Here is an 11014-nt window from a genome sequence, read left to right as displayed (position 1 = left end):
AGCATGCTTCAAGAGGTGTTTCTAGAATCCTTATTTTAGTGTTTGATCTATGATTAATTATTTAATCAATATTCGTTCATTGGAATTGTTGCGTTAATATGTTCAAAATCTTGAAAACCCCTATTAAATTCCTTACAGGTGCATCATTATTGTTTAGTTTTTCTACTTTATATATGCCATGTGATAGCTTATCATAAACTCTATAAGGTCATTCTCATTTGGGGAATAGTTTTATGAACCTGGTAAGCGCAATTACCTTTTTATAGCATCTAGTTGCTTTCTTTCATTTCTCTCGGTATCACTCAAGAGTTGTACCTCCTCGCAAATTTTTGCTTTGCTAACAACTCTTGTATATGTCCCATTTTGCAGGCTTCGTCGAGGAGGTTTGCATAGAATTTAAGGACTATTTTGTTTTCTTTTATTCATTCATAACAATAAAACAAACACAATAAGTTATAATGCTTATATATTAGGCGTGATTATGGGGTTAGAAAATATTTTAAAAGATAAACGCGACAACATGATTATATGGATGTTGTACATTCTCCATTGAAGTGATCACATTGCCAAGTGAGTGTGCTCAACAGGCAGGATGACGTCAAAATCATAGACCATTTTAAAAGGGTATCTCCTTTGTGGAAGAGTAATGTGTTGCATGTTAAGACCATAATATATGTGGTTCCCATGGGCGGAGTCTTTAAATACAACTCAATAAAAAAGAAACAAGATGTAAAGTAACAATATAGTAATGTTAGTGACAAATTAAAAATAAGAATACCTTGTACAACTGTTTAAGCCATAATCATTTTACTTTGTCGATTTTTTTTGATCTCGTAGAGGATACCATTGTTGGTGGACTTGGCTTGACCATTGGTTTGGGGTGCTTGACCAAGAAGAAATTGGTTTGAAATCACAACTGATGGTAGAATTCAAATCGACAAGTTATTCACTTTCAATAGAAATGCATTACTCTATCTACAATGATCTTCAACACTATTATTGTTTCAATCCATTTAGTGAAGTAGTCCATGTCAACAATTAATAATTTTAATTAACCCAATGCTAAAAGGAAAAGGCCTAAGATATCCCCACCCCATTAATAAAACGGTATGGATGAGATCACTGAATACAGTACTTATGCGAGACGTGGTGTGGGTTTGAGTACCGCTAGTACTTACTACATTTGTTTACATAACTAACATTATCTTCCAGTATATTTTGGTTAGCAATAACCTAATATAAACAACTTTTTTCTAATACTTTTCCTCAAACGTGATTTCCATATACACCCATGTATAATATCTCTATTAGTACCTGAGCGGGTTTTAGTCTCGTATAGGCACCTCAACATTGAAGTAGTTTTTCCTATCTTGTATAATTTACCTTGAAACCAAAGTGTATTTTGTAGTTAATTTTTTTACATTCTTTGCTTCCTTTTCGTTTGAGGGTAGTTGTCTATTCGTTAGGTATTGAAATATGTGTGTTATCAAGCCTTTGAAGTCCACCACATGTACGATGTTGACGACTTTATTCTTTGATTTGGGGGCGAGCAAGATTTCTTGTATCACTATTTTGTTGTGACTCGACTTCTTGATACTGTCGAGTATCGTCAAAAGATCAACTTTGGAGTTTTCTTCCTGGGACACATAAGTTACTTCAAAGAAATTGAAGTATTAATTAGCTCTTGAACTTTCTACTAATACTTCATAAGTTATACTTCTTTAGTCTGATATTTTACGGCGACTTAACTCATAATAAGTTGAGAATCACTTCTAAGTTAGAGAGGTTGGACACCCCTTCCTACATTTTACTATGACAAAATAATCATATAAAGTATATTTAGTTTCGTGTCAGAAAACCACGACAATGCTTCAAAACGTGTCCCAATATGATTTCCACGTGATTTTAAGAAGATAAAATTCTTAGCTTCTAATCATTCACGCGCCATCTAGCTTTCCACCGTGAAACCAAACATAGTAATATAAGCGTGCGATGCAATGAGAATAGACATCTCTCATTTAACTATGGCAAAATATCTTGTGATATTTTAAAATTAAATAAATTAATTTAATCTCTAGGTATATAAATACCCGTTTCTCTCCTCCTCCCATTGTTTTCGCAAGAGGAAGAAACAAAAAAAAAAACCTACACATTCTTTCCATTTTTTGCTTAAACAGTGCTGCGAAAACCCCCTCACTTTCTCACCGTAACATAGAACGCGCAGAACAATGGGAGGAGAAGAAAAACGGCACCAGATGATGCAGAACCTCTTCGGAGATGAATCCGGTGAGGAAGAAGAACTCGAGTCCGAGCATGAATCCAATCCTCAACTCAATTCCGTAAGATCATCCACTCCGTATTTCCATTATCTTAATATTTTCTCTGTACCCTAGCTTAATCCCGTTTCTTCTTGAAATGTCGCTTGATCTATTTGTTACAAATTCGATTGTTTCTGTGTTTTGAAGAATATATTCAAACTTTCGAAATTCAAAATTTACAACTGAATTTTCTGTAATTTTTTTTGCAGGAGGATGAAGGAGAGGGAGAGGTAGGGCAAGAAGAAGGAGAAGGGGAAGTGGAAGGACAGGGAGAGGTGGAATTAGAGAGTGAAGGAGAGAGGGAACCGGTTTCTCAAGAGATTGAAGTGGAGGTCGGTGATCAGAGAGAAGAAGAGAGTGGAGCTAGGGATTCGGATAGTGATGCAAAAGATGATTATAGTCAGCGTGTTGTTACCAGCAGGCGTAGGGATGTTGTTGAAAGTGGATCTGAGGAAAATCATTTCAATGAAAATGATGGTGAAGAAGTGGATGCAGCTAGAAGCCTGAGGTATATCCATCTAGTGTTTTTAGTAGTTAACCATATTGTTGGGTGTGCTATTTATTTTTTTGGTTTTGTTAGTCTTTGTTTATGTGTTGGTTATTTATCTTTTATGGGATGAAATATTTTGTTTATAGCACTGGTGTTTTTGCCGCAACACGGAATCTTCCAGAATTTTATTTCCGAAGATGTATTTATTTGCATAAATTTGTTGTCCTGATGTAAATTTTTGGATGATATTTTTTCGGTATGGAAATAAACATATGGAAAGTACCGGTGTAGTGGCTAAAACGAGGGTGTCAAAAACTATGGGCCTTATTATGTTATGCTATTGAGAGAATCCGTACTAAGCGCCGTTGGCGTGTATAAAGCTACAATGAAATTTATGATTGTTGGCATAGAAGAAGATGGAGAGATGGCATGGCAAGCTACGTGTTTAATTGAACTAGGTTTTATTAATCGTATATATTTGTTGTTCTTAGTGTATCTGCAACTTTACGATGGGATCTGATAATGTTTTGTTATTGATTAAGACTTATGCTTTGTTTGGATTGATGAAATCGGATGGAGTGGAGCGGTATGAAATGGAATGGAGTGGTATTCCATTGTTTGGATAGTTTAAAATCGGATGGAGCATAGCAGAATGGAGTGGTATGGATTCCATTTCATTCCATCACTTACCACTATATTTCTTCCCCTCCGTTTTGGGCGGAATGAAGAACTTGCCTTGTTCCGTCCTAAAATTTCAAAACAATGGAATGGAATCTTCATTCCGCTCCGCTCCATTCCGCTTCATTCCACTCCGCTCCTTTACATTCCGCCCCGTTCATTTTATGATATCCAAACATAGCCTAAATTCAGATTTTTTTTTAACAATTGTATAGATAAAAAAGAAAAGTTGAAATGTTACAATAACTATAAGTCTTCTAGAAATCTCTTTAAACCACAATTAGTCTTTCAAAATATAGTGTTTGACATAAGTTGGAATCAGTTTCTAGAGCTCAATTTTTTCTAAAACGTCCTCACTTTTTGAAATATTTAACTTATTTTTATAAGTTAGGAACTAAATATTTCAGGAGCTCCCCAAATAAAAAACTGAGTATAAAAAAGAAGTGAAGTGATTTGGTCCCAATATTCCTCTTCCCCTCTTCAGCAAACTCTCAAACCCTAGTCGCCGTTTTGCTTCCCCGTGCCCTCTCTTCTCACCATCAGGAAAAAAATAACTTGCACACAATAGCTTTAGAGATTGAACATCCTGAGAATGAAAGAGAGAGAAATAAATTTACGCGCAACACAGAGACAAAAGCCAAGAGGGGCTTCTGGGTTGCGAGGACTTGCTGGTGCAGATGTAGAGAGCAGCAGCGTCCGGCCCCCAAGGCTTAACATCACCAATAGTAGTCGATTCTATGTTCCCTCGAGAAAAGCACGCAAATTTCACCCCGGTGGTCGCTATACTGTGGATTGGCCGCGATCCTTGAGTGTGAGAGTCGCGCCTCAGAAACCCCCAACAAGAAGGTTTCAATTTGCATCGAAGTTTCAATCCTTCCAGCGACGGCGCGGGTATTAACTGTCTAGATTTTATATGATTTCGGTCCAGATAGATCTGATGACATTATTATTTTGTAATGTGTAAATTTGCTGCCCCAAATGACCAATCAATTATTGCATTGAGTTTTCTAATTGATGATGAAACTTCCTTTCTGTTTTATAGTTTAGCAGAAATCCATGAATTTAATACCTAGTTATTGAAATTGAATACCAATGGAATCTATGATTTTGTAAGTGCATTTCATTTCAGTATTATACAATTTATAATGATTATATATGTGTCTGAGTCTAATTTACAGGATGGGTTGGCTGTATTGTTCTGGTTCTTATTGTTTGTGTTGATATGCATGTTTTAAAAAGTTATCTTGAATTAGAGGATCAAATAGAACACTGAAAATTACTGATGACCAAAAACTTATCATGCACAATTCTTTTATGTAGCACAACACTGTCACTGAGAAATTGTCTTTTTTTTATGTAAAAAAATATAGTGGGTCACCTAGAGATGACAATGATCAAACTCGTGATTTGCATTCTGCCCCTGAAATCCGTGATGTATTTGGTGATTTTGACGATGAAGAGGAGGACATGGGGTATGCAGCTCAGCAGGACATTGGACAAGATTCAAATGTGAGTGTTAGGTGTCAATATTGACATACATTTCATTTACATATTTATTGTTCAAAATTTATGAGTTAATTATTCAGTTGATTTCCTGTTGTAGAGATATCCAGCGGATGAAGAAGGGAGTTATGGAAAGAGCCTGAGACCAGAGGATATACTTGCTGATGAAGATCATCAATATGAATCAGAGGAGGAAAACATTGAAATGAAAACTAAAGATAAGCCACTTGGGCCCCCCTTGGAGTTAGAGATTCCATTACGTAAACCACCGGCTTCTCCTAATAAGGTCTGCCTTGTGTGAGACCTGTGTTTTATATGTTATTTTTAAAATGAAGGTGGTTAATACATTTAGTTTCTACTCTTCTTTTGCATACTTTAAATTTTGTGTTAGTTTAAAGTTGTTATTTGTATCGGTGAATTTATGTATTTTGAAATGTTTATAGGAACAAGATATCTATTAGGGAAGTTTTTTGATAAATTTCTGACGTTATGTTTGGTGAAAGTGACCTAAGTGATAAGAATTCAACATGTTTCGATAAAAAGGTTATGGTGAATAGTTTTTGACATATGGTATCACTCTATTAGAACCTAACTACAAATAGAACACATTTATTATATGATATGCATTCATGTAAACATCTCTCATATTTGTGGCAGATGAACTTGATTAAAGTTTCCAATATCATGGGTGTTGATCCAAAACCTTTTGATCCTAAAACATATGAGGAAGAGGATACCTTTGTAACTGATGAACTTGGAAACAAGAAGCGCATACGCTTGGAGAACAATATTGTACGTTGGAGAGAAGTCAAAAATCCTGATGGCACAACTTCTGTAAGTAATTGTATACTATTTATTATTTTATTTTTATATTCCTTCTTTTACATCCATGGTAACATTTACTCTTAGTTGTGACAAGAATCAAAGCCTTTGACAATTAGGTGGGGTGGGCTATTGGATTATACAATGCCACTATGTTCTATTACGGACCCAACTGTCTTAATGGTTTGGTCCAGTGTTATCAAATATCTGCAATTGCAGTGCTATAGGTTGTCAATAGCGCTCAATAGCAATGCTATAGCGGAAAAGTGTAGCGGCACGGCTCCTCACAGCTATGCTATTGGTCTGCGAAGCGCTATTGGTGATAGCGGTCATAGCGGCTGCTAAAATCGCTGTCGTAGTGGCGCTGTGGTGGCGCAATAGCGGTGTCATTGTGATTTGATGGCCGCTATTCTCAATTTGGAGCAAAATCGTAAGCCCTAATACTTTGAATTTTTTTAAATTTTTTTTAAGGGTATGTTGGCCTTTCCCACCCTACCCTGCTATTGGGGGTAATATTTAACTCCATGCGTTATGCTTCTCTAGTTTCACCATTTTTTTACATTGTTCTCTCCTGGGACGTCTTCTATCGCATCTTCTGCATTCTTCGTCATTTTCATCGATTTCTTCACCATTCTCCTCTGCTTCTTCATTGTTTTCCTCTGCTACTGATGCGTTAATGTCTAGGGTTAATATCGATGAAGAGGATGATAATGTTGTGCAGGAATACTTTTATAAATTGATTTTGATGGGATATGTGATGTTGCAATTTCTATATTGAATTATTTATGTATGTTCAAATTTATGTTTACTATATACATTGTTTTTTAGTCTTCACAATAGCGGTCATCCTGCTATCCATTATGCCGCTATAGCATTTTAAGGGTTTGGCGCTACGCTCCTCTATCCGATATTAACAACCTAACTGCTATGGTGGATATACATGGTGGTTTTTGCGTTCGCCGCAATGGTAATTACCGGCCGATAATGTGGGATTTTCCACCATAATCCGCTATAACGGCGACACAAAGTTTCTGGTATGGCGGGATTTTGGTTCTCCGCCATGGACAACACTGGTTTGGTCTATTGTTTTTTTATAATATTCATCTCCCTTTTGCTAATGTATGTCTTCTCATGAATCATATTTGAAGATAGTGAGGTAACAAATAGCCTAATTTTGAAATTGCATTTAATATGTACTACTGTTGATACGGTGCAGAAAATTTACCTATTGAATGTGCAATACGTATTCTTTTGCATTAATGTTTTTTATAAAGAGTATTGGCAAAATGAGTTCATGTATTCTTATTTATTGTTAAAATGGTTTTCAACCTTTTAAGGTCAGCTTAATTTCAGTTGCACTACATCACTTTTTTGTAGTAAAAAATAATATTCATGATCAGGTTGAAAGCAACGCTCGATTTGTAAGGTGGTCTGATGGCAGTCTTCAGTTGTTAATTGGGAATGAAGTTCTTGACATATCAGAGCAGGATGCCCAACATGATCAATCACATCTTTTCCTTAGACATGGAAAGGTGAATTTCATTATTCTCATGACATGCTCGATGATTTACTATTCCCCCTTATCGGACTATGTGTACTTGCTTACAGGGAATCCTGCAATCACAAGGAAGGCTATTGAAGAAAATGAGATTTATGCCATCTTCCTTGTCATCAAATTCTCATCGGTTGTTGACTGCTATTGTTGACTCAAGGCAAAGGAAGGTTTATAAGGTTAAAAACTGTGTTACAGACATTGATCCTGAGAGGGAAAAAGAGGAAAAAGAAAAGGTATAATCAATCATACAAATTAGTCGCATGCTTATATTATGTCTCACATACAATAATCCAATTTCCCTATTATTTTCAGGCTGAAAGTCAAAATATTAGGGCTAGCGTACTGCTTAGCCGTAAGCGTGAGAAGGTGAATAAAAAATATACTCCAACTGACAGGAGGCGTCAACTTTCTCCTGGGTTTTTAGAGGATGCTTTGGATGAGGTATAAATTTAGGAATTGTTGCCTGTCTTTTAGATGTTACGAATTTGCTGCAATATTCTCTAAGCATCTACTTAAACTGTGTCAGTTCCATTATTTATCGATGCTCCCTTTCTTCAGGATGATGAAGCAGATTATCACGACTCTCGTCGTAAACAGCGTCACTTTGATGACGAATTGGAAGCAGAAGTCCGAGCAGAGAAAAGGATTATGAATGCTAAGAAGGTATTATTATTCTCTTTCGGAATTGTACTCTGTGTTGATTATATTTGTATTAAAATTAGTAATGAGGGTTAATATCTGGAATTCTAGTCCCAGGGACCAAGGGACATCCCTCGTAAGTCTTCTTTCCCACCAGCAAGATCCTCACGCTACCCAGCTGACGAAAGAGAGGAATCTGAATATGAAACTGATGAAGATGAAGAAGAAGAAATACCTCATTCACGTAAGAGGGATGATGATACTGAGCCGGAGTACGAGGACTCCGAAGAAGATGATGAAGAAACCGCTCAAGCTGATGCTGCTGCTTCAGACGAGGAAGAAGAGGAGGTACTGAAATATTTTATTATATAATAATTTTCTTTAATTTTGGACTCGAGTTATTTCTAATTATTTTCCGTTTACTTCTTGTCAGTGCACCATTTCCTTTGGTTCGTAAAAACCAATTTTATCTTTGTGTAGTTGACTATTTTTGTATCTCCGGATAGGGTAAAGCATTAGTGATTATCATGAGTGCTGGAAGTCGTGCAATTTTTTGCACAGGACTTGCAGTTTTCTTGGCTTATGATACGGTGGGAGCTAAAGATTTGAGTATATATGTTTGGATCCTTATATGCCTTCATGTCGGGAACTTCAGAAGTAGTGTGACCATGGGTTGCGTTGGTTTGAGTTACGAAAAACTCAGATCCAAACCAATCAAATTTGATTGCTTTGGATTTAAAAAATGGGCAACTGACCCAGCAACTCAATATTCGAACTGGTTTGAGTTGGGTCATCGGGTTTAATAATTTTAAGAAGAGTATGATGAGAAATTGGCCCATATTAGATAGCTTGCGATAGTATCAAGATATTATTTTTTTTCTCTTATTTTGTAAAGATATCTCAACCTTTGATGAGGAAATCAACGTCTGATATATTAACATATCCATGATTTGTTAAGCATTACCTATTACCTATTCTTGACTGTTGATTTATTCATCTATTGTTGAGATTACTTTGACCTCTAAAGTTAATTATCTCATTAGCCAAATCCCTTTATGTTATTGATATTGTAATATTCACGAGGGAATGTGGTTATATAGGAATAGGAGAGGAATAGGAGAGGTATTTGTTTTGTTTTGTTTTGTTTTGTTTTGGTAGAGGGACAAAGGACCATTTTTCAGCCGTAGAACTCTATTTGGTATATTGTTCATTTGGGTTTGCAACCGAGTTCCTTATGAAACTTTGCTTTTGTTTTACTTGTCTATTGGTATCCTAACAGTATTCTTGTTTTTTTTGTTCTGTTCAATTGTACATCTGTTGTGAATAAGTTATCAACTAACATTGTTATGGTTTCAAAACTATTTCGATGGTTACTTGCAGGAACCGAAGCATAAGAGTCGGGATTTAAAAGGTAAGGTCAAAAGGAAGGGATTTGAATCTGAAGAACACTCTCTTCCAAGAAAACCAACCAATCGGCGAATGACCATTGTGTCTGACAGTGACGACGAATGAAATTCTGTAAGTCAGGTTTAACCTAAAGTGTTGGTCCTTTTGCTATTTTCTCCTCCACATTTTCTTTTCATTTTTGTCATTGATTTTCGGGTATGAAATTAGCTGTGCTGTTACTTGTTTCATTCTTTTTTCCTTCATGTTTCAGGTTCTTGCAATTGGAAGGAGCAATGTTTTTTGCTGCAGCACAAGCTGAGATGACTCATTTTGTTTTTACTCTCCTCTATATTCTTGCTTATACAAACCTAAATTTTAAAGTTATAGACACACCAAGAAGACACACAGGCACACATTAATTGGTAATTTCTCTCAGGTCTCTGTTGTATGTTTATTTCCAAAAACCATGGTCGAATCATCTCCATAAAGTTACAAAGCTATATGGAAAGTGCTAGGGTGATCAAATCCAAATAAAAAAAACTGCAAACTGATCCAAAAAACCAAAAACCATAAAAAAACCGAATATTTTTAGATGTGTTTTGATTCTCTTTTATGAAAACCGTTTAGATCGGATTGAATTTCTGTTGTATGTTTGGATCCATAAATGTAGTAAACTAGGGCCAAATTATTTGACTATATTTTTGTATATATTTACATAAATGAGATGTATTGAGCATTTTAGGATCATTTGATAAAATCTTAGACCCCTCTTGAATAAAAGAGTTTATTAATTATTAGACTGAAAAACTTGATTTTTTCAGTTGAAATATTCATCGGATGATTTTATCGGATGATTTTATCGAAGTGTTCTCTAATATTTTTTTGATAGAAACTAAAATTAGAATACAAAATATATAACTTAAAATTAGATAGAGTCCTATAATTAGTGACAAGTAACTTAAGTTTTTGTCTCAATTTATGTTTTTCTTTAAGCTTGTTTAAATTGTGAACTAAATAAATTATTATTTCATAATGATCTATTTAACAAATGATGTCTACACAAAAACCAGTGTATCGTGTTCTCCTGTTTTTAAAATAGTACATATTTGACTCTAAAATATTATGTGTTTAAAATACATATTTGACTCAAATAATTATACAATTTACTTCTGCTCTTTTTATGGTAAACTCTTCTTTAAAATTGTGTTCTTTTTCACGTTGACACTTTTTTTATTTTATGGAATTGCTTATTCCCTCTTAAGTAGTAGAAAAGCACCCTAGAAATTTGAAAATGTCTCTAATTTCAAAAATGCATTTTTGAATGCATCAGTTTTACACTAAAACATGTTTTAATTGAAAATCACTCTATTTTTCTCAAAATTTAGTATGAAGAACTTTATATGCACTTCATTTTGCCTAAAAAATAGTTCAAAAGTATATTTTTGATTAATTTGGAAATATACTTCTGCATACTTTTGCTAGTATTACTATTGCTTCTTTTCCAACATAAATCCAAACGAACACCAATACCAATCATTGAAGACACTTGGTAACAATTTCTCCGTCTAAAAATAACCGTTCAAATTCAAATGAGTAAGTTATTACTTTGATAGTAAGATGAAG

The 11014-nt window shown here is 34.9% G+C and overlaps 1 protein-coding gene across 1 annotated transcript; it reads left to right on the top strand.

Annotated features, from left to right (window-relative positions):
* The first annotated feature begins 2054 nt into the window (after positions 1-2054).
* On the top strand, positions 2055-10138 carry LOC127085477 (protein LEO1 homolog). The gene is made up of 12 exons (XM_051025986.1): positions 2055-2339; positions 2528-2826; positions 4857-4995; positions 5090-5275; positions 5647-5823; positions 7212-7343; positions 7420-7599; positions 7679-7807; positions 7925-8029; positions 8117-8353; positions 9386-9523; positions 9663-10138. Exons 1-11 carry the CDS (start codon positions 2229-2231, stop codon positions 9515-9517), a joined length of 1827 nt encoding a protein of 608 aa, XP_050881943.1. The 5' UTR covers positions 2055-2228; the 3' UTR covers positions 9518-9523; positions 9663-10138.
* The last annotated feature ends 876 nt before the right edge of the window (positions 10139-11014 follow it).

This window comes from Lathyrus oleraceus, chromosome 5 (assembly GCF_024323335.1).
Source record: "Lathyrus oleraceus cultivar Zhongwan6 chromosome 5, CAAS_Psat_ZW6_1.0, whole genome shotgun sequence".
Taxonomy (NCBI): Eukaryota; Viridiplantae; Streptophyta; class Magnoliopsida; order Fabales; family Fabaceae; genus Lathyrus; species Lathyrus oleraceus.
This window is presented reverse-complemented; position numbering and strand designations above follow the sequence as displayed.

Bases quoted from the DNA above. Each gene is read 5' to 3' on its own strand.
- LOC127085477 (XM_051025986.1), top strand. From the start codon at position 2,229: ATGGGAGGAGAAGAAAAACGGCACCAGATGATGCAGAACCTCTTCGGA. The intron at 4,996-5,089 runs GTGAGTGTTAGG...TTCCTGTTGTAG, and splicing joins ACATTGGACAAGATTCAAAT to AGATATCCAGCGGATGAAGA. The intron at 7,344-7,419 runs GTGAATTTCATT...ACTTGCTTACAG, and splicing joins TTTTCCTTAGACATGGAAAG to GGAATCCTGCAATCACAAGG.